General features: G+C 45.4%; 1 protein-coding gene across 5 annotated transcripts in view; it reads right to left on the minus strand.

The window, feature by feature from the left end:
• Nucleotides 1-206: 206 nt before the first annotated feature.
• LOC130883655 (cyclin-dependent kinase 11B) overlaps nt 207-24,204 on the minus strand; it is a 28,787-nt gene continuing 4,789 nt past the window's right edge. For 4 of the 5 annotated variants that reach the window (XM_057784301.1, XM_057784304.1, XM_057784300.1 and 1 more), the window contains 14 exons: nt 19,081-19,217; nt 12,704-12,826; nt 11,258-11,353; nt 11,012-11,176; nt 10,556-10,621; nt 9,771-9,946; nt 8,911-9,001; nt 2,703-2,824; nt 2,396-2,501; nt 2,048-2,169; nt 1,867-1,974; nt 1,486-1,602; nt 1,166-1,314; nt 207-944 (listed from right to left, as the gene is read on the minus strand). In XM_057784301.1, coding sequence (XP_057640284.1) covers nt 662-944; nt 1,166-1,314; nt 1,486-1,602; nt 1,867-1,974; nt 2,048-2,169; nt 2,396-2,501; nt 2,703-2,824; nt 8,911-9,001; nt 9,771-9,946; nt 10,556-10,621; nt 11,012-11,176; nt 11,258-11,353; nt 12,704-12,826; nt 19,081-19,217 — 1,861 coding nt within the window. In that variant the 3' untranslated portion in view covers nt 207-661. The remainder of the gene's footprint in view (nt 945-1,165; nt 1,315-1,485; nt 1,603-1,866; nt 1,975-2,047; nt 2,170-2,395; nt 2,502-2,702; nt 2,825-8,910; nt 9,002-9,770; nt 9,947-10,555; nt 10,622-11,011; nt 11,177-11,257; nt 11,354-12,703; nt 12,827-19,080; nt 19,218-24,204) is intronic. The other variant, XM_057784302.1, reaches the window with a different exon arrangement.

Genomic DNA, 24,204 nt, shown 5'->3' on the forward strand with positions numbered 1-24,204 from the left:
CCTGGCCCCTGGAGCAGTGGGGTAAAATGAAACCCAGGGGTCAGCAGCATCCCCTAGGGTGTGTGAGAGGGATGTGGGTCGGCCCTAGGTGAGGCTTCAGTGTGGAGAGGCTGAGGATCGGTGTGGACAGAGGTAGGGGCCCCAAGCACTTAGGGCCCAGCTGGGAGCCAGCATGATGGGGAAAAAGAAGACATACAAAAGCTTCCTCCAAGAAGAATAGTTTACTACTTAAAACATCTAACACCTCATGTATAAAAACCCACTGTGGCTAAAGTTGTCCCACACCTGGTTCTGAGAGCCAAAGATTGTGGTGGATGGGTCTGGCTTAGTTACTCCAGCGAGTTGCAGGCCGCCTCATGCATCGCACACAAGCCACCAGCCTCCCAGACTGACAAGCAGACAACTCCAGCTCAGCTCCAGACCCGGCCTTACTACGCGGAGGGGTGGGCCATCTACTCTGACACCTCCAGATGCTCACCCTTTTTCACGAGGCAAGTTAGACAACTCTGAAAACTCTTTCCTTTCCAGAAGGAAAAATGTGATTTAATTCTACAAATTTTCAGCCCACCCCAAAACAAACAACATAAAAAAAAAAAAAAAGTTGCCCTGATTCAGGTCTGCCTGTCACCAATCTAGCTGGCCAAGGTCAGTCAATCTGACCTCAGAACTTGAGACTGAAGCCAGGGCCAGCTGCTGAAGCTCCCTGGTTGGTGGTGGTGAGGTGGAAGCCCGTCTCCTTCAGGTCGTCATCACCCAGCTGGCTGTAGCCCAGGCCGCCCTCAGGGGGCCGTGGACTGGTGCCTCTCTTCACCCTCTGCTGCTCACTCTTGGCGGGCCATGTGGGGAACATGGACGGGTCAATGGGGAGGGGGGTCTCTCGGAAATACTCGTGTTTCAGGCCGTCTTCTGCACTGATCCTCCTCCCAGGGTAGTAGGTCAGGAACCTGAAGAGAACGACATAGGAGATCAGGGCACACACGGCCACCACAGACAGAGCCAAGCCTCTTGGTGGAAACTTGTGGGGTTGAGAAGGAAGATGAGACCCACTGGGCCTCAGTGTCTCCTACAACCTGGTATTCTGGGGGCATCCAGGCCCCATGGCATTTCCGCAAGAGAAATCAGCCTGGAGCCCGGTGGCTGCCAACTATGCCACCCTCAGACTTACTTGTTCATGAGATCAAAGCCCTGATCTGATAACAAAGCCCCAAATCGCTTGCGGAGGTTGTTATAGGGATACTCGCTGAAGGTCATCTTCTTGACTGCTGGGAGGTCATTATAGCCTGGCCAGATTTTCTCACTGGGAGTTCCCAGGTCCTGAAAAACAGGGATGTCCGAATTAGACATGCCCTTCGTGGTGCCGACAAGTCACTTCTTATCAGAGAGGCCACCAAAAGACCAGCGTGGCCGGGGTCCCAATCCTGATCCCAGTTCTGCATACAAACTGCAAGACGTTCTCTAGAAAGACAGGCCATCCCTAACACTCACCTTGAAAACCTTGTTGATCTGGTCGATGTCTGACTTCCCAGGGAACAGAGGCTTCTGTGTCAGCAGCTCTCCAAAGATGCAGCCCACTGACCACATGTCCACAGCCGTAGAGTACTCCTAAAGTCCAGAGCACAGGGTTCAGATGCCTGAGGCTCAGGTCAGCCACAGGCTTGCTCTCAGACCCCTCTTTAAACCCACCTTAGAAGCCGGGCGGTGGTGGCGCACGCCTTTAATCCCAGCACTCGGGAGGCAGAGGCAGGCGGATCTCTCTGAGTTCGAGACCAGCCTGGTCTACAAGAGCTAGTTCCAGGACAGGCTCCAAAACCACAGAGAAACCCTGTCTCGAAAAACCAAAAAAAAAAAAAAAAAACAAAAACCCACCTTAGCACCGAGCAGCAGTTCTGGGGCACGATACCACAGGGTGACGACAACTGGAGTGTAGGCCTTCAGGGGTGAGCCATACTCCCGAGCAAGTCCAAAGTCACCCACCTGTAATAGAGACAGGGCGGCCTGTAAGACCTGTATGGACAGGGCTCGGGGGTGGGAGAAGTATGAGGCTCACCTTGAGAATGCCAGCATGGCTCAGCAGAAGGTTAGAGGTCTTAAGGTCACGGTGCAGGATCCAGTTGTCATGGAGGTGTTTCACCCCACTCAGCAGTTGGATCATCAGGGTCTTCACCTCCCCTGTGGGAGTAATGAGGTCACACACACGCTTCCTTTGCCCCATGAGCTTCCAACACCCTTGCAAAAGGGCCCAGGTCTCAGGGTTATCTGTGTAGCCCAGCAGCAACTAGACTTCTGGGGTGGGGGCAGGTTCATCCCAGGAACACTCTCAGTCCAGGGTGACTCTGAGCTCATACAGACAGGATCACATGTCCTTATGACTGTCCAGGGTGGCGTGCAGCCATACCTGGCAGGAAGGGCTGCTTCATAGTCTCCATTAGGCTCTTGAGGTCATGTTCAACATAGTTCATCACAATGTAGATCTTGTCCATGTTGCTTCCCACAACGATTTCCTAGGAATTAACAGTCGAGTTTCTACCTCCACCCCCACCCTGGCGAACACTGATTCTGGACCTGCTAAGACTTCCCGGGAGGCGGCATCACTGGAGCTGCTAACACCTGACCCTACAATGCCGGAACCTTCTCCCTTGTCCCTTCAAGGGATAAACCTCCCACACAGGCAGGGCATGCCAAATGTGGAGACTGAACCTCACTCTGACAGTGACGATATTGGGGTGCTGGGCCTTGAGGATGGTGTTGATCTCCCTCAGCGACGTGATTGGGAACCCTTCCTTCTCCTTCTCCATCTTTAGCCGCTTCAGAGCCACGATTTCATCTGTAAAGAAAATTGTGTAACCTGGGTATGGTGGCTCATGCTTGTAATCCCAACACTGGAGAAGCTGAGGCAGGAGGAATGCCACACATCTGAGGCCGGAGAGTGGAATAATGTCCCAAAAACCAAAACCAAACCAAAACACCAACATAGTCAGATGTAGTGACATACGCCTTCAATCTCAACATTTGGGAGTACAGATAGATTTCAGTGATTCCAAGGTCAGTCTGATCTATATGGTGAGTTCCAGGGTTACATAGAAAGGGCTGCCTCAAACCAACCAACCAACCACGTAAATGCAAACTAAATTCAGGAACACATCAAAAAGATAATCCACCATGATCAAACTGGCTTTTTATCTAAATACGCAGGGATGGTTTGATATAAAATCAATAAATGTGATAAATTACATGGTTATTTTATAGATGCCAAGAAAGGCTTTTTGACAAAATCCAACATCTTTCATGTTAAAATTCCTGAAGGAACAAATCTCAATGTGGTAAAGGATAAATGTGATATGTTTACAATTAACATTATATTAAATGGGAGAAACTTAAAAGCATTTTCAGGGCTTGGTTGGAGATGGCTCAGCAGTTAAGAGTACTTACCACCCTTGCTGAAACCCAGGTTTGATCCCAGTGCCAATCAATTACAGCCATCTTAACTGTATTTCCAGAGGACCTGATGTCCTTTTCTGGCCTGAGGCACCAGGCATACACATGGTACATAGATAGTCATGCAAGTAAAACACTCATACACATCAAAAAACAAATATTTCCACTGATATGAGGAACAATACAGGGAGCCCACCACTCTTATTCCATATAGAACCAGAAGCCTTTAAAAAAAGAATATAAATAAGAAAATCAAAATATCTCTATTTACAGATGTTATGATTATAAATCAGTAATAGTTGTATGGTTGTCCTGGTTAGTTTTATGTCAAATCGACACAAACTGGAGACATCTGAAAGGAGGGAGCCTCAATTGAGAAAAATGTCTCCATAAAGCATTTTCTCAGCTAGTGATACAACCATATGTACCACCACCAGCTGTAGGGCACCCAGCACAATGTGGGTAGTGCCATCCCTGGGTTCTATAAGAAAGTGGGCTGAGCAAACTAGTAAGCAGCACCTCTCCACGTTCTCTGCAATAGTTCCTGTCCCGACTTCCAACAGTGATGGTCGACTGTTGGGGACACAAGGGCCCTGTAGCCATGCATCGCCAGGGAAACCAGGAACAAACACACAGCGGTGCCTTCTCAGTGAAGGAGGTAAAATACCCACATTCCATCCAGAAGGCAGAGAGCAGATTTTGCCAATAGCCTTGGTGACCTCCGCTAGCTCTAGAGGCAGACCTCACCCAACTTCCCAGAATGTTTACCCCAGACCCTCCCTCCCTAGACTGTTATCTTTAGCTCCCAGCTAAACCCATCCTTAGGGAGATGTCACACTTTATTCTATAGTCTGCTGATCTCTATGCTATCCGAGACCACACTAGACCTTTCAGCCAGCCAGAGAGCCCACCCTTGCGGTCACATGTACTTTGGAAAGGCATTTCTGTGTAGTTAAACCTTAAGCTTTATGTGCACCTAGAATTGGAATGATTGTTGCCTAGAAACTTTCTCCCAAATTGTACTGTTTTAAATATGCTGACAATGAACCACCTACATTAGACTTTCCGAAGTCTAGACCAGGTTGACAAGTCGATCTTTTTTTTTTTTTTTTTTTTTTTTTTTTGGTTTTTCGAGACAGGGTTTCTCTGTGGTTTTGGAGCCTGTCCTGGAACTAGCTCTTGTAGACCAGGCTGGTCTCGAACTCACAGAGATCCGCCTGCCTCTGTCTCCCGAGTGCTGGGATTAAAGGCGTGCGCCACCACCGCCCGGCCTTGACAAGTCGATCTGAATCAAGTTTTATTTTCATCTCTTCTCGGATCATTGCCTGTATGAACGCCTGCAGGATCCCAGTAAGATTATAATGTGTAAGTGTAAAACCCTTTCCTCCCCAGCCGGCTTTTTGTCATGGTGTAAAGTCGTAACCCTAATAAGATAAAGTTGTAACCCTAATAAGATAACAGGAGACACTAAAGACTCCACAAGATACTCCTTTTCAGCAAAGTGGTGGGAGACAAATTTAACACATAAAAATCAATAGCCTTCCCATATACCAATGACAAACACACTGAGAAAGATATCAGAAAAACAATTCCATTCACAGCACCTCTGACCCCAGTGTTTCTGGAGGCAGAGGCAGGTGGCTCTCTAGGAACCGGAGACAATCTAGGTCAGCCCCAACTAACAAACAAAAACAATCCCCACCTCGGGATAAACTACATAAAAGATATGAGAACTCTGAAAGGAAATTAAAAAGATTTGGAGCCAGAAAGATGGTTCAGTGGTTAAGAGCACCCACTGCCTGTAACTCCAGATATAGGAGGATTCAATTTCTCCGGCCTTCCTAGGCTCCTGCACACAAAGCTAAACGTACACAAACGTACACACACACACACACACACACACACACCGATAATTTAAAAAAACAAAACTTTAAAAAAGAAAAAAAAAAAAAGCTGGGCGGTGGGGGCAGACACCTTTAATCCCAGCACTTGAAGCAGAGGCAGGCGGATCTATGTGAGTTCAAGGCCACCCTGGTCCACCAAATGAGCTCCAGGACAGTTAGGGCTACACAGAAAAACCCTCTCCATAAAACAAAACAAATGGGGGCGGGGGGGGGGCAATCTTAGGATTTTAGGATTCATATGGAAGCCGGGCAGTATTATGTGATGTTTCAGTTGGTTAAGACACTGTGAATTAACATGCTCTCCTTTGTCTTCTCCAACTGAGGAAGAAGTAGGGAGTACATTTCAAAATACAGGCATAGGTAAGGACTTTCTGAATAGCATCTGGATCACCTGAGGCCAATAACAGAGAAACGGAATCTCCAGAAGGAGGGATTTCCATTACAGGAGGGAAGAACAGGCTTTAATGTGAGCAGGGGATAGGAGAATACATGTGATAGGATATTAAATTTAGGGGGAGAACTGGAGGCAGAAGCTGGTGGTCCACAGAATGAGTTCCAGACAGCCAGGGCCACATAGTGAGATTATGCCTCAAAAAAACCCAAAGAAAAACAACAACAACAAAACTACTAAGGGTATACTTGGGGTTAGAGAGGAAAGAACAAGGAGTAGGTTAACAAAAACTACAAAAGTATGAAAAATCCTAATGGACACATACTATTTTGAAGGATGACTAGATTTTACAGTTTTCGCTCATTTTATGCATACAGGTATTTCTCCTGCATGTATGTTGTGTCCCACAGAAGCCAGAAGAGAGGACTGAATCCCTTGACACTGGAGTTGGACAGCTGAGAGCCACCTTTAGAAGGGTGACCAATCTTAACCACGGAGCCATCTCCAGACCCCTTATTAGACAACACCGGTTTCTAACAAGGGAGTCTCCCTGGCATGGCCTGGACATGACCTGACTGTCACACCTATCGACGGGCCCTACAAGGGTGGACAGTGCTGCTCAGAGAAAACATGGGCTATGAAATGAAAACCAAGTGCTGGGCATGGGTATCTCCCTACAAGTTAATGGTCATGAAGGCCTTAGGAGTCCCAAAACACAAGACAGACTATTGTTAACTCTCTTAGTTTCCCACCATAAAAAGATGGTGAGACCTTACTGCTGAATACAGCATACACTCTGAGTGCAGGACATCAAGACACCAGGCTGGAACTGACCAGGGAGGACCATCCTCAGTCCCGGGTTCCAGGAACATCATGAAGAGGAGGAGAAAAGAACGGAAGAGCTGACGGAGGGAGAGTGCTGTAAAATGCCATCTTTAGACACAACAAGGCTCTGTGTTCATGAGCTCACAGCAGCTGGTTACCCACACAAGATCAAGCTAGTCACCATTTCAAATTTGGGAGGGCTCATGAGACCCCTCCCGAGTGGAAGAGCTATTACTGCCAGTTGATAGCATCTGGGTAGGGAGAACTATTTTCTTCCTAGGTGTGGTCTACGGTTGGCAGCTTGTGCTCCAGTGGATGGACCCACACCCAGGAACATGCTGGTAGCACTAACTGAACCGACTTAGTTAGGAAAATGGGCACGGGGGTGTGAAAAGAGAATGTGTTGGTAGCCGACATAATCAAGATATTTTACATACAATTGCAAAATTGTCAGAGGATAAATTTTAAAAAATCATGTAGCCGAGAGGCAGGCGGATCTCTGTGAGTTCGAGACCAGCCTGGTCTACAAGAGCTAGTTCCAGGACAGGCTCCAAAACCAGAGAAACCCTGTCTCGAAAAACCAAAAAAAAAGACAACAACAACAAAAAAATCATGTAGCCGGGTGGTGGTGGTGCACGCCTTAATCCCAGCACTCCACGAGACAGAGGCAGGAGGATCTCTGTGAGTTCAAGGCCAGCCTGATCGAGAACAGTTCGCTCGGTCACACAGAGAAACCCTGTCTCGAAAAAACAAACAAACAAACAAAACCAAAAGAAAAAAACATTATATAAAGGAGCTGGAGCAATGGTTCAGCAGTAAAGAGAGTTTTGCTGCTGCTCTTCCAGCAGTGGTGGCGTAGGACTTTAATCCCAGCACTCAGCTTCAAGAGTTAGTTCCCGGACAGGCTCCAAAGCTACAAAGAAACCCTGTCTTGAAAAACAAAACAAAACAAATCCCAGCACTTGGGAGGCAGAGGCGCGTGGATCTCTGTAAGTTCAAGGCCAGTCTTGTCTAAGAGACCTAGTTCCAGGACAGACTCAAAGTTAAGAGAAACTCTGTCTTGAAAAACCAAAACCACCACAAGTTCCGAGTCTTGTGTCTTAGCACCTGTGCTGAGTGGCTCACAGTTTGCTGTAATTACAGGTTCTAAGGACCCCAATAACCATTTGTGGCCTCTGTGGGCATCTGTACTAATGAGCACATGAAATCCCTCCTCCCCATGTATACATATAAATGTAATAAATCATGTAAGGGGCTGGAGAGATGGCTCAGAGGTTAAGAGCACTGGTTGCTCTTCTAGAAGTCCTGAGTTCAATTACCAGAACCAAGTGGTGGCTCACAGCCATTTATCAGATATGGTGCCCATATCTGGTGTACAGGTGTACACGCAGGCAGAACACTGCATACATAATAAATAAATAAATAAATCTTTAAACAACAACAATAAGACCAAACAAACAAACAAAACCCCAAGCAGCTGAGAAAACAGCTCTAGGTGTGTTGGCGTACACCCTTAATCCCAGCACTCAGGAAGACCCTGCAAGTTTAAAGCCAGCTTGGTCAATGTAGAAAGTCCCAGGCCAACCATGAGTATTCAGGGAGACCCTGTCTCAAAAATAATAATAATAATAATAATAACAATAATAAGACAAGCCAGACATGGTGGTACACTATCTCTAACCCCACCACTTGGGAGGCAGGCAAATGAAGGCCATTCTGGTGTAGACTGGGAGTCCCAGGCTAGCCAGAGATACACAGTGTAAGAACCCATAGCAAAAACAGTAACTAAAGAACAGTAAAGGCCAGGCAGATAATATAATAAAATGGGTGAGTGCCCAGAATCCCAGCACCGCAATAAAAATAAAAGAAAGAATCCCTAACTTATGGGCCCATTAATGTCATCCCTTACCCAGGAATTTGCCACCTGCTGTCGTGGGCAGCAGAACTCCCGTTAGGCTGCTGACCTCTGGCTTCTGAAGATACCGTCTGAGTTAAGGCCTGGCGTCAGGTATGTAAGTATAGAGAGGCCTGAGAACTGGCTCCAGGCAGAGTGGGTTGCTTCTAAGGATCCAACGGAGCATGCGAATGTGAGTCCACGTCTAACAACCACGTGCTGGCACATGGCACAGCACACTGCAGGCCAGCTGCAGACCAGCTGCGAGCAAGGCACTCAGCCTGCCTTCCCGAGTCTGCACGAAGACCAAGGGAGGCTCTCCAGGGGAACCACTGCCTGCTAGAACTCTCAAGACTGACCTTGTACCAACACAGGGGCAACCAACTCAAGATTGACTCCTTGCCCCAGGGTAGGCCAGAGCTTTCTGCTGACTAGTCCCTGTCCCTTAATAGATAACCTACCTGTTTTCTTGTCCTTTGCTCTGTAGACTACTCCATAGGTGCCTTCTTCAATCCTGTTTAGGCACTGGAACTCCTCTACACTCCGGCACCCCTGTGGAGGAGGTAGACATATTTGACAGCACTTTGTACATGACAGGTGTCCTGGAAAACTAGCCTAAGTAACTTCAGAAGAACCAAGTATGCACTGCTGGTGTGAATAGAAACAACTTGTTCTTTTCTCTGTTTCTTCCGAGACCACCCACCACTTTTCTATTAATTGAACTGGCATGAATAGAAGCATCCTCTTCCTGGTGAACTATGCCACTCTACAGAGGGCATGGCCTGCTTGTGCCAACCTTCCATGCATACCATGGACTGGAATACCACCACTCTGTGTGGTCTGTAGCTAGACTCAACTGTTTGGAAATGCTAACTCACTGGAGGGCAGGTGACAGGGCTCACGGTAGTGGTCAGGCACCCAGGATGACCACACTAACTCACTGGAGGGCAGGTGACAGGGCTCACAGTAGTGGTCAGGTACTCAGGATGGCCACACTAACTCACTGGAGGGCAGGTGACAGGGCTCACGGCAGTGGTCAGGCACTCAGGATGACCACACCCTCTAAATCTTCCAGGCAGTGTCAAATACTCACTAGTTTTTTTCCTAAACAAAAAATTTTCAGACCTATGCACTCAGGCTGAATCCCCTGCCCTATCTAGGGATCAAGCCAGGCATAAGGAAGGACCACGTCTGGAATCACGACTAGCCAGACAGTATGGAGAATGTCAGCATCTTAGGAGCCACATCAGCACCAAAAGCATCTTTCCCTTCTGTAGCACCTACTGCATCTGTAGATGGGAGAGGTGGGGAAGGGTCTGACCTGCAGGGCTGGCAAGTACTTGGGCAGCTCTTGTTTTAGTTCAATGGGCGACAGGGCTGGGGAGTCAGGCACGTAGTCTCCTTCCGTTGGGGCGCTGCTTTGTGGGGTCCCCTCACCCACTTCTTCTTCCCCTTCTTCACTGTCCCCAGAATCTCTGTCAAATCGTGACTCTGGAACTTTAAGAGTTAAATCTAATTACAGACCAAGAGAAAGTAAGTGCAGCCATCCCTCCTCCTGCTCTGGGGCTAAGTGTTATAGGAGTGGCATGCCCTGTGTTCTCCATACGGAGCCAGTACAAGGCCATCCCTGGAAAAAGGTACTGGAGTGAGGCCTGTAGCCCTCGTGATACAGGTAAAGTCGGAATCTAAGCCAGAACCTAAGCCAGAACCAGATACTGGGCTCATATGGGATGAGGGCAGATGCCACGCAAAGTGGGTAGACCCAGGACTCATGTCCCCCAAGCCACCAGACCCAGAAACTGCTCCCCAACACAACCTCATTCCCTCTGAGCACAAAATCCTGGGCTCCCTCGGCATCTAATCCACAGTGGGCACAGAGAAGGATGCCATCCATATAAAGATGTTTCCTATCAAGTAATGTCAGCCATGGTGATCACAGGCTGCAAAATGACCGAAGATGTGTCCCTGGGAGTCACACCGTCTCTCAGATGGCACTGCCAGGACAGCAGCTCTCTAGTTTCCAGGGCAATCCTGAGTTCATGGGGTATTATGGGTTGTGGATGGTTTGTACTAACAGGCCAGGTGCTACCATAAGGAGGTCCTTACCAACCAAGATGTGGTTTTCACTTTCTCTGTCTTCGTCCTCACTCATTTCCTCCTCACTCACTTCTTCTGCAAAGGAGAACAGGCGTGTGCTCAGTCAGCACGGAGCTGAGAGCAGGACTGGGAACCGCAAGCTTGCCCTGTCTCAGGCCGACCTGATCGTCAGCAAGAGGTCTGGAAAACAGCAAGTGGTCTTACCTACCAATCTGGGGGTTTATTTTTCTGGTGGTATTGGGGATTGAACCCAGAGCCTCACACACACTAGGCAAGCACTTTACTACTGAGCCACATTTCCAGCCCCAATTCTGGAATCAATGTGAATCTCACAAAGAAAGGCAACTTTACTTGCACACATGCTTACATTAAACTTTAAATTATTTTTCTGCAGTACATAAACTGTACAGTGAACATAAATTACTTTTACATCAATGCAACCCATATGACTTGCCAGGTACTCACCTGCAGACTGCTCTGAGGCTTCCTCAGAGTTGCTCCCAGTCTCCTCTTCCTCCTCCTCCTCGTCTTCCTCCTCTTCTTCCTCTGATTCTTCACTGGTGCTCCCTTCTTCCTCTTCTTCTTCCTCCTCTTCCTCCTCCCCTTCCTCAGAACCTGAGCCTGATTCTGCTACAGAATGAAACAGTCACTGGGTGAATCTTGGTTTCCCCTGCAGCAGCATCAAAGCCTTAGCCAGGCAGCCCCAGGTACCTGATGACGACTCAGCCGAGCTGGTTTTCCTTTCGCTGTCGCTGATGTCCTGCAGGTCTGACAGAAGGTCTCGTTCTTCCATCTTCTCTTCTTTTACTTTGAAATAAATCACATACAGGTGATTTTGGAGAGATGATTGTTTCTTTCTAAAATTACTTCACTGACTATTATTTTGTATTTGCTGCATGTATGTACATCGTATGTGTGCTACTGGATCACTGGAACTGGAATTACAAATAGTTGTGAGCTGCCATGTGAATTCTGGGACAGAATTCAGGTCCTTTTTTTTTGGTTTTTCGAGACAGGGTTTCTCTGTAGCTTTGGTGCCCGTCCTGGAACTAGCTCTGTAGACCAGGCTGGTCTCGAACTTACAGAGATCCGTCTGCCTCTGCCTCCCGAGTGCTGGGATTAAAGGCGTGCGCCACCATCGCCCGGCTAGAATTCAAGTCCTTAAAAGAGCAGCAAATGTTTGTCGCTGCCAATTTAGCTCTCCAGTCCTAATTTTTTCTTTTCTGAGACAGGGTTTTGTGTAACCCTGCGGTCTACAACTTACTACGTAGCAGAGATGACATTAACTTCAGATCCTCCTGTTTCCATCTCATGAAGACTGGGAATATAGACCTACCATACTCTTCCTTATGTGGTGCTGGGAATCAAACACTGGGCAGGCAATCTACAAACTATGTATCCAGCCATGGGAAAATGTCCTTAAATAAACAAGACAGCACCACCCAAAAGTTAACACGCGGCTTATGCAATGATCAGCTTCACTGTGTATGGCAGAGAGTTCATCCACACATATTTTAACTGGATGAACAACTTCCAAAAAGATTACAAACACGTATCTCAGTTAAGAATCACACACCTGGGGCTGGAGAGATGGCTCAGTGGTTAAGAGCACTGGCTGTTTTACCAGAGGACTGGAGTTCAATTCCCAGCACCCACATGGCAGCTCACAACTGTCTGTAACTCCAAGATCTGACACCCTCACGCAGGGTGTGCAGTCAAAACACCACCGAACATTTAAAAAAGAAAGAAACACATGCCTTCCTGGGAACGTGTCTGGAAATCAGAGGACACCTTGTGCAAGCGAGTTTCTCCTGCAGGCATTACAATTAGGTCAGCGCATTTGGTAAGAACTTTTACTTGCTGAGCCATCTTGCTGGCTCCCCAATACATGATTTTATTGTGCAAAAGAAATCACTTGGCAAGGTTTTCCTTAATTTCATAAACTACTGCCCCCTCCATTTTTAAAATAAACTTTTAAGGGTTAGCATAGAATACAAAATAATAGGTTACATTACGGCATTTTCATATATATATATATATCTATATATATCTATATATATATCTATATATATATCATATATATCATAATTATTAAAAAGGTAAAGTCGCATGTTCAAGTATGTCCCAGGAAAATGTTCCATGCTTCCCTGGCCTCACCTGGCTTACGGTTGTCTCCCATCTCAAAGCGCTCTCGCGGTGGCCGCAGAGGGCTGCGGCTCCAGTGGCCAACCTTTCCCTTATCACTGTAGTCCTCCCTCATGGTGCGGTGGTGTGCAGAGACTGTACGCACAAACAGAACAGAGAGGTTGCTGGGAGCTGCCTTCCCAACATGGTTCTACCCTGTGCACAACTGCCAGGGTGTTACAAACCCACATGGCATTAAAAGCTTCAACATCACAGGCCAAAAACTCGTTTGGAAAAAGCTCCAAGCTGGAGGTTACTGGCTTACCAGAGGACTTTCTAGAATGATCTTCACTAATCACTGACGTCAAGGTGGGAAATAATTCTAGAAAGATGGTGGACTGAGAAATGCCAGGCGTCACTCAGCATCAACTTGGCCTGGGTTATACAATTAGTGTAGAACTCTGGAATCAGCTGAGGGTCTTCAAGTTCCAGGGGAGGGTTGGATAACAAACTGGTTAATTCTGGTCAATTTAGCTGTTAGCACACCAGAAGCTGCCCACCCTCGTATTAAGGGCAATCAGTTATTCTGGGTTCCAGAGGAGTTTGCAGGTGAGAAGGGCTTATCCCCAACCATCAGAGACCTGTGCTATCGCTGCTGCTTGCAGCCCCAGAGGGATAAAGTAGCCAAGCTTATCGAGACTGCACCTCACTCTAGTTAGGGTGTCTTTTAGAGAATGTAAGGGTTAGAGCACCCATACCCACTTCCGTTTCTTCTTTTCCTTTCAGAAGCTAGATAATTAAGGTTGCGGACATTAAAGCAATTATACACAGGGGAAGTTAGAAAGTAATTACCCATTCCCAGACAGGCAGACTTAGATTTGGCACAGGAGGATGTGCCGGGCCAACACAGCCTCAACACTCACAGAGTCACAGCAAGCTCTGAGGAAGGGTCTGATCTCAGAATCATGACAAACATTCAAGTTAAAAAATAAACAGGACCTAACAGGGTGGCAAACGCCTTTAATCCCAGCACAAAGAGGCAGAGGCAGTGGCGGCTGAGGCAGAGATATCTCTGAGTTGGAAGCAAGCTTGTTGTATGTACATAGTGAGTTCCAGGACAACAAGGGTTACACAAAGAGAACAAGTCTAAGAAAAAAACAACCAACCACAATGCTGGATAGTTTTATGTCAACTTGACACAAGCTAAAGCCATCCAAAAGGAGAGAATCTCAATTAAGAACATGATTCCAGCTGGGTGGTGGTGGTGCACACCTTTAATCCCAGCACTTGGGAGGCAGAGGCAGGCAGATCTCAGTGAGTTCGAGGCCAGCCTGGTCTACAGAGCTAGTTCCAGGACAGGTTCTAAAAGTTACACAGAGGATTATGGAAACTGTTATATTAAACCAACCTACGTATTTTAAAAATGTTTTAACTTCACAATGGAAATCAATAAATATGTTGCATTGGAGAAGAGGTTATGCTTTTGTTTCCACAGAAAATGCAAGACTGTAGATTCGATTAACTCAAGGTTGATAATAGTGATCAGATTTGATGGGGAAGATCCCTTGAAAATTCTAGCTACAGACATAAAAAAATAAACCTTAAAAAATTACAAGATAAGCCGGGCGGTGGTGGCGCACGCCTTTAATCCCAGCACTTGGGAGGCAGAGGCAGGCGGAGCTCTGAGTTCGAGGCCAGCCTGGTCTACAAGAGCTAGTTCTGGGACAGGCACCAAAGCTACAGAGAAACCCTGCCTCGAAAAACCAAAAAAAAAAAATTACAAGATAGGCATAAATCATCATCTTTGGCTGGCTTGAGTTCAATGCAAAGTTCACACTTGTGTTAATAAAGATATGCATGTTACCTTTGAAAGTTTGTGTTTTAAGAGCAAGAGGACCAGACACCAATGAAAACAGGTGACCCAGGTGATTCAGCCCCTCGGGGTGCCTCTGTCACAGTTTCTTAAGAGTTCTGCACCCAAAACAGCTTCAAGGCTGCTTGCTAAGATAGATGGTCCAGCCTTACAGACTACTCCAGCTAGGCCTTCAGATAAGCCTTGGATTAGCCCATCACACCAAAACTGGACAAGGCTAGCTTCTTCAGGCCTTGGCCATTATCTTAATTTTCTCAAGGTTCCCTAAAGAAGTCATCGCCCCTAGCTTAGGAGAGGGGTTGGCCACAAGTTGAAACTAGTCTTGATCAGAGGAAAAGCTAAACAAAGGAGATTAGATTCATGGAACTCTTTCTGAAGGGAAAAGGAAGATATAGCATATATAGTATAGATGGAATAAAAGGGTAGATTTTTGAGTTTACTTTTGAACAACCACTAGTCTCAAATATTTTATAATGCTATGGAATTTTATTAATACAAATTAAAATTATTTTTCTTACTCTTGTTTAAGGTATTGTTCCTATACAGCTCATTTAACAATGCAATGTAAATTTCAAGTTCTTTTTTTTTTTTTAAATATTTATTTATTTATTATGTATACAATATTCTGTCTGTGTGTCTGCAGGCCAGAAGAGGGCACCAGACCCCATTACAGATGGTTGTGAGTCACCATGTGGTTGCTGGGAATTGAACTCAGGACCTTTGGAAGAGCAGGCAATGCTCTTAACCTCTGAGCCATCTCTCCAGCCCAAATTTCAAGTTCTTGAAAGTGACTATTACAAACTATTTAGGATAATAAAGAAATGCAAGTTGGCAGTCAGTCACAATAACAATCAAATTTGTTGTCATGTGAAATAAGTTTTTAAGGTCAAATATATATTTTAGATAGACAGGTGGTCTTAAAACACTTCAAAGATCTACAGAATGTGGTATATTAACAATAAGGCTTTGCAAGACAGTGAGACATCTGCTCCTGGCAGCACCATTTTACTTCAAAAAAGGATGATTGGCATGGAAGAACCTCCATATGGAGTTTACTTTCTTTGTGAAAAAGAAACTGACCGTGCCTCGACTGCTGACAGTATGCTGTCTAAATCGGACAAGCAGGACACAAAAGAAGGCGACTGCCAAAGTTTGCCAAGACAAGGTAGGACAGTCCTTGAAAATTTCTGCTTCACAGAAAAGTTTGTCAGATATTTTAGGCCTGTAGGCTGAAGACGGATGTTCCAGCATTGCAGAAGAAACTTGGGTGACTATCCAGGCAATCAGATGACTCTGCCATTTTTTTTCAGTTTTGGAAGTTGCTTGCTCTGCACTTCCTGTTTACTTTGGTAATATATCCTTCTCAAGTGTTTGATGGCGTTGAAGAGAGGTAGTTAAAGTTTTCATTAGTTATGATAGAAGGTAAATTAGGTACAAAACTTTAAACTCACCAAGACAGCGTTGATAATGGAGTATTTTCTCTGAATTTGCCAAATGCAAATGGACCGTATGCTGTAAATTTATTTCTTACCTGAGAATTGTTCTTATTGGATAGTTTTATTACGTTAGAGTTAAAAGCCCTTTCTTTTTGAGTTAGACAAAAAGGGGGAAATGTTGCAAGATATTGGATTACATTGTGTAAAGTCACTGTGACTAGTTTAATAAAAAGCTAAATGGCCAATAGCTAAGCAGGAGATATAGCAGGGACTTCTGAATAGAGAGCTCTGGGAAGAAGAAAGGTGGAGTATTCGACAGCCAGAGAGGGAGAAAGACTGTAAAAGCCATGTGTCATGTGGTAACACGCAGATGAGTAGAAATGGGTTAATTTAAGTTATATGAGCTGGTGGGACAAGCCTAAGCTATAAGCTGAGCTTTTATGATTAAAAGTAAGTCTCCATGAAGCTTTTCTGGGAGCTGGTAATACAGAGAAAGGTTCACTACAGGTGGTGCCATTTCCGGGCTGGTGATCCTGGGTGCCATGGAAAGTCAGCCACAAAGCAGCATTCCTCCATGGCGTTTGCATCAGCTCCCCAGCCAGGTTCCTGGCCTGAGTAACTGTCTGACTTCCTCTGACGATGAACTGTGTGATGTGGAAGTGTAACCCAAATAAACTCTTTCCTCTACAAGCTGCTTAGGTCATGGTGTTTCACCACAGCAATATTAACCCTAACCAAGACACCAACCAACCAACCAACCAACCAAACAAACAAACAAACAAACAAAAGCAAACAACTTTTAGCACTTGAAAGGCAGAGGCAGATGGATCTCTGTGACTTGGAGGCTAGCCTGGTCTATGTAGTGAATTCAGGGACAACTAAGGCTTTGAAGAGACCCTGCCTCACAAAACAAAACAAAAAACCCACACCCACAAGACACTCAAAGAAACAGCAAGGTTTGTCTCAAAGGAAAAACATTAACCACACCAACGTAAGTGAGATGGCAGATGCCAACAAAGAGAAGTCTGAAGATGACCTATAGGAATGACCTCAAAAAAATGGGAAAGAGATATCACCAGTCTGTACCTGACCTTAAAGAACTTTTGTGGCTGGTGTCCACGTAGTGGCACCATGGCCCATATGTTTGAGCTCTCTGGCAAGGAACTTATCCACTGCACGGCCTGGGATAAGAAGGCTGATGGAGGTTAAGTCCAAGGCACATGCTGCCAGATGACTGCCCAGGCACGGCTCAGAAGTATGAAGGAGCTGTGCTGCCCTACCTATCATAATCTGGACCACAGGAGGAAAGGGGACTCCTGGACCATCAAGGTAAGAAGACAAAGCAAGACTGAGGGTACTGATCTACGTCTCTACTAGTAGTATAACAGGACTCCTTACATCATTGTTTACGATGAAAATGGCTTCATGGAAACAAACAAAAACCAAGACTTTAAGACAACTATTTTAAAGGTATTCTAAGAACTAAAGATATGGCAAAAACCAAGGACATAGTGCTATGAATATGAAAACACCAACAAACAAACAGGAAACCCAGTTGGGTTTACTGGTGATTCCCATAATCCCAGCCCGTGGTAGCCTGATGAAGAATGACTGTTGAGAGTCCAGTGTCATAACAGGATACCCAGTGAGTTCTAGGCCATCTGGACTAATCTGAGACACTGGCTCAAAATGAATAAATAGATAAATCTATTTAAAAAAAAAAAGGCCCTCTAAATAAAAGATTCCCAGTGAAAATATTTGGCCCACTCTAGGGATCCAATAGCAAGTCTGGGTAGGCAGAAAACAGAGTCAGTGAACTGAAAGATATAGCAATGGAAACTATGAAACCTAAGAAACAGGGAAGGAAAACCATTAAAGAAAAATACCGAGACCAGAGAGGCCCTGAGATTACCGAGTCCAGTAAGGATTAGAGAGGAACAGAGGACACCTAAGAAGGATCTGCTGAAGCACACATTGTCAGAAGACACGAGCATCAGCATTCACTCTGCTCCACAGACTCCAAGCAGGTTAATTGAGAACTGCATTGCATTTACTGTGCACAGCGAAACTGTTTTCTGGAGTAAGGTAGCCACTGTTTATAGCTCTGTTTGTTAGGCAATGCACTTTTAAAGGTGCTAGTTTAAACATTGGAAGATGCATTTTTGTGATAGAAACAACTGGAAACGTTTCAGAGAGATAAGAGCAACAGAATTTACAAGTTAGTAAAGTGAAACTGGTATCAATTCAAATTTGTCACAACTTTAGAATATTGTATGTGACCTCATGGTAACCACACAAACTAACAAATAAAAACCAGATATAGACTATATACAAAACAAAATGAGAAATGAACTAAAATATTTGGTTTAAAAGTAGATAGAGGGAACTGGAGAGTTGGCTCAGTGGGTAAGAGCACTTATTCTTGCAAACGACCCAGGTTCAAGTCCCAGGACCCACATGGAGACTCTCACTCACCTCCTTAGGCAACACACAAACATGTGGTGCACAGACGGACATGCAGACAGAACTCATACACATAAAATAAAAATAAAACAAAGAGAGAGAGTAATAGATTAATGATACAAATATGATAATAAAGCAAAAATGAGGGTCAAAAATGTAATCAGGTATGAAAAATATAAACAGCAAATGACAAACGCAAGCCTCCTTCCAGCTCTCCTTCAGAAGGAAAGTTTGACTCAAACTTAAGTTCTAGTACCGACGCAGAGACTCACAGCAATCTCTAACTCCAGTGCCAGGGGATTTGATGCCCTCTTCAGATCTCTAAGTACACCAGGCAAGCACATTACACTGACATAAATACAAGCAAAGCACTCATAAACACAGAATAAAAATAAATAAGCCTTCTTTAAAAGGGTAAAATGGACAATAAACATATATTGCCATGAAACTTAAAATAGGAAAAGGGCTTAATAAAGCAAGCACAGGAGCCAAGAACCGCCTCTCTGCCTCCCTTCAAGGGTCTTTCCCAGGGCCCAGTCAAAGCTATCACATCACAAGCACTCTCTATGGCAGCAGTCAACCCCCTCAGAGTAGCCCAAGAGGACTCACAGAGAAAGAGGGCAGTCCCTCCCACCTACCTTCCCTACGCGCTTCTCTCTCTTTGCGTCGCTCTTCTGCCCTCCGTTCCCGCTCCTTCTGTTCCCGCTGTTCCTTCTGTTGCTCCCTCATCTTGCGCTCCCGCTCCCTCTTCCTTTCTAACTGCTCCAGGCGGTCCCTGGAAAAAGCACACCAGGTCATCATGCTCCTAGCCTACAGGAAGTTTCTTTCTTAGGCCAGGTTGATTTCTGCTGAACTTATGTAGTGTATTTGCACACTGTAAACCCATACACGGCTACTTAGGTGTCAAAACCATATGTGCACATCATCAGATAGTTCCACAGCAGGAGAAGAAAAGCACAGGAGGAGGCTATCACCTAAACACATCGGTCCTATTGCCTTAGTTGGTAGCTCTAGGAAAACACAGCACCCAGAGAACCCTGGGTAGATCCTGTAGATCAGGAGTACACAAACAAGAGGTAGAGAGGCCTCTGGGATGGGGGAAAGGCAGCCATGGCCTAAAGACCTGAGTGTTGACAAATTTCTTCACTAAAGTCTGGGCAGATGAACCTTGGGCCACTTCCTGCCCCAGCTTGGGACAGCGAGGGCTTCAACATGATGGAGATAGCGAAGGAGCTAGTTGCTTGAAAACAAGGCAGCTATCATCAGGACCGCAGAAAACTTACTAGGTACTGAAACACATCCACGTGGATAAATACATCATTTTTCATATTCCTATGAAAAAAGGATCTGCATTTCTGGAGTTTTATGTTTTAATTTCTTCTTTGATTTTAAACAGGTACACTTGATATGTTATTTAAACTCATGGTCTGTCTGTTGGGTTTCTCGAAGTCTCCTGGCCTGCCTTAAACTTTCAGCAGTTTTTCCGCCTAAACCCCGAGAGCTGTGTTTACAAGGATACACTTCGAGGCCCGCTAGTCTCGCTATTTCTTGGGAAAGTAGGAGGCTGAGAGAGGGCCTCACAATGTAGCTCAGGCTGGTCTCAAATCACAAAGATCCACAAGCCTGAGTGACATATGCACCAACTCTGCTGTTGACCTTACATTCACCAATTCCAGTCTGAAGCTCATCCTGAGGGTCTTCCTTACTACTTCCGTAGGCTTGCTAGCTATGAAGTCCACCAGACCCAGTTACCATGGAACGTCTTTCCTTTCCTTTCCTCCCCTTCCCCTTCTTCCCCCTTCCTTTCCTTTCACTTTTGTAAAAAAGTTGTGCTAGACATAGACTTCCCAGCTGAGATTTTTGCTAAATGGTGTAGGGCTAACATTCTGACAGGAAGCGCAGATCCCTCTGGCAACTCTTGTGTTCACCCTGCTGAGGGCTTACCGAGTTATTTGGGTCTGGATATCTGGGTTTGAGAGCAAACAGAGGAAGTGCTCAACCACTATTCAGGAACCCATCATTCTGCCTTTCCCTCCTCCTCGGACTCTTGTTACAAAACGATGGTACCACAGATGCTGTTTCACACACAGGGCCCTGAGACTCCTCTCTCTTCAAAGAAGATTAACTCCTACTACTCTATTTTATTTATTTATTTATTTATTTATTTATTTATTTATTTATTTATTTTTTGATTTTTCGAGACAGGGTTTCTCCATAGCTTTTGGTTCCTGTCCTGGAACTAGCTCTTGTAGACCAGGCTGGCCTCAAACTCACAGAGATCCATCTGCCTCTGCCTCCCGAGTGCTGGGATTAAAGGCGTGCGCCACCACCGCCCGGCTATTTTTTTTAATTTTTTAAAAAAATTTTATTTAACTTTATTATATATGCACTAACATCAGATCCCCTGGACCTGGAGTTACAGACAGTTGTGAGCTGACATATGGGTGCTGAGAATTGAACCCAGGTCCTCTAGAAGAGCAGTCAGAACACTTAACTGCTGGGCCATCTCGCCAACCCCTCCTACTACTCTATTAAATACAGTCTGCATGTTTTAGCAAAGTTCCAGAATTCTCCAAGGCAAGTTCACCTCTGCAATCCATGTGATTTTTCTTTAAATGAATTTTATGTGCATGAATGTTTTATACACATGTATGTGTGCCATGTGGATGTGTATGCAGCCTGTGGAGATCAAAGAGGGTATCAAATCCTTTTGAATTGTAGTTATAGGTAGCTGTGAGCCACCGTGTGTGCTGGGAAATGAACCCTGGTCCTTAACTGCTGGACAATCTGTCCAACCCTCTCACCCCCTTCATGTTTTGAAATAGGGTCTCAGAGGCTGGAGAGAGAATTCAGTGGTTAAGAACACTGGCTGCTCTTCCAGAGGTCCTAAGTTCAACTCCCAGCAATCACATGGTGGCTCACAACCATCTCCAGTGGGGGTCTGATGCTCTCTTCTGACATAAAGTTGTATATGCAGATAGAACACTCATATACATAAAATAAATACATCTAAAAAAGGAAAAAGAAAAGAAAGAAACAGGATAGCATGGATTCCAGACTGATTTCAAACTCTGAACTTAGGACCTTCTGATAGGTCAGTTTTTACTGCTCTCACCCCCAGTTCTCAGATTATCTTAATGGGTTCCTAAAGCACAATTATGGTGGCTCTTCTCAATTATCACCAGCTTTAAAGCTGGCTTGGGAGACAAGGCAGGTAGACTTTGCTTAGTCTTATCCAAAAATATAACCACGTTTTCTCCTATTTTCTTCTGCTTTACCTTACAAAAAACTACACAGATGCTCAAACTTCATCTACCAAGCTCTACTTCTATCCCAAGCCCCCACCGCTGGACAAGGCATCCTCAGTCTCTAGAAAATGAACAGTGGGTATAGGCTGTGAGTTTATATCCAGACTACTGGCCTCAGACTGACCACTGAGTGTACCAAGTGCTTCAGTGAGAACCAATTTTAGTTCTTACCTTATGCTATGTGTTTAGTGCTACCTGCTGGGACAGTCAGTACTCTTTAGGCCTTACTGTTAATAGGTCAGCTCCCAAACTTTCCCTGAACTCAGCCTACCCTACTCCAGAGGATATACATGGAGCTAAACAGATACTGTTCCCAGGGTGTAAGCTGACTGAGAATTGCTGGAAAAATGTCCTTGGCCTGGTGTCCTAGTTCCTAGACTGTCAGGTCCTTGGGGAGCTCCTTTCTTATTACTTAGTCCCTTTATGTTGGGAAGAACCAGGCCATTTCCACTGTGATGCAGAAAACCATAGCATCCACTCTAAACAATCTCCTTAGCTGCCCTAGGCTGCTCCTGTTTACTGAACAAATGATAAACCACATAACGGTTAGCTTTGGATGTTGACTTTTCACAGTGGAGAATCTTCTGAGAAAGACTCAGTGAAGGATTGTCTAGATTAGGTTGGCCTGTAGGTATATCTTTAGAGGACTATAATGATTTTTTTTTGGTTTCTCAAGACACGGTTCTCTACATAGCCGTGGCCTACAGAACTTGCTCTGTAGACCAGGCTGGCCTAGAATTCGTAGAGATCTGCCTCCCTCCACATCCCGAGTGCTGGGACTAAAGGCGTAAATCGCCATCATCCAGATTTATAATGACTATGCTAGCCGAGGTAAGAAGACACACCTTCCCTAGGGAGAGTGGAGAAAGTAGGGCTAGAGAGATGGCTCACTGGTTAAGAATGCTTGCTGCTCTTGTAGAGGATCTGATACCTCTCATCTCTCAGGGAACCTGCACTCACATACACAAACATACCTACACACATATACACATAATTAAACAAATAAACAACAAAGGAAAAAGCTTTAAAAAGACGATCTTTAAGAGTGAAGAAAGTAGCTGGGCAGTGGTGGCACACACCTTTAAACCCAGCACTCGGGAGGCAGGGGCAGGTGAATCCCTGTGAGTTCGAGGCCAGCCTGGTCTACAAGAGATAGTTCCAGGACAGCTAGGGCTGTTACACAAGGAAACCCTGTCTCCAAAAACAAAAACAAAAGAGTGGAGAAAGTGAGCTGAGCACTGACGTACTGGGATGAGTTTACCACCCTCTCATCTTGGCTGTGCATGCAGTACTATGTCCAGTCGCTTCAGCTTCCAGCTGACTGCCCTGCAATGATGAACTGTAACCTGAAATTGGGAAACAATTGAGTCCCTTCTCCCTCAGAAAAGTTGCTTTTGTCTGAGTATTTTATTGTAACAGAAGAGGAAACTAAGACAAAACATCCACAGCCACATCTCCTAAGCACTGACTGAGACAGGACTCAGATCATGAGTTTGCATATTTCCTTTAGGATGCTGCATCTACGAAGCCCTGGCTGGCTCAGAATTTGCTGGTTGGCCTCAAATTCAAAGAGGTCTGCCTGCCTCTGCAGTACTGGATTTAAGGTGTGTACTACCATGCCAAGCCTCCACCTAACTTTACCAAAGCTTAAAAATAACCCACTACTGCTGAATGGTGATGGCTCACACCTTTAATTCTAGCACTCAGGAGGTGGAGACAGGAAGATCTGTTAGTTCAAGGCCAGCCTGGTCTACAGAGAGAGTTCTAGGACAGTAAAAGAGAAACTGAAAAGGTGTCAGACTCCAGATTCTTTTTTGTTGTTGCTGTTTTGTTTTGTTTTTTTGTTTTTTGAGACAGGTGTGTTGCCCTGACTGTCTTGGAACTTGATCTGTAGACTGGCTGTCCTTGAATTCACAGAGACACAACTGATTGCATGTTCTTACAAAACAGAATCTGCCTCACTCCCCAATGTGATAGGGTCAGGGGTACTAGGAAACACCAGTATCCCACTGTCCTCCCTTTCCAACTCCACCACTTCACATCTGGCTGAATTCTTCATCCTCATGCCTGAATTCCTACCTTGTCAGTTAATACTGTCACCTTGACAGGGTCTAAAATCTGAGTACTGCTGTAAGGGAGTTTCTAGGCTGTATCGAGGTGAGAAGATCCATCTTCATGTGGGTATCACCATTTAATGGACTGAGGTTCCAGAATGAATAAAACGTAGAAAGAAATGAGTACTAACATTCATTATTTTGTTTCCTGACTGCAGACGCCACCCTGCCATGATGAACTGCACCCATGGCAAAGAGAAAAGTCAGGAATATAGACCTCAGCATTCCCTTGCAATATCCTTCCCCAACTATTCACACTAAACCAGTCTCTCAGTCACCACAGACACCGTATTAAAGGTCCGTAAGGCCGGGCGGTGGTGGCGCACGCCTTTAATCCCAG

This window comes from Chionomys nivalis, chromosome 11 (assembly GCF_950005125.1).
Source record: "Chionomys nivalis chromosome 11, mChiNiv1.1, whole genome shotgun sequence".
Classification (NCBI taxonomy): domain Eukaryota; kingdom Metazoa; phylum Chordata; class Mammalia; order Rodentia; family Cricetidae; genus Chionomys; species Chionomys nivalis.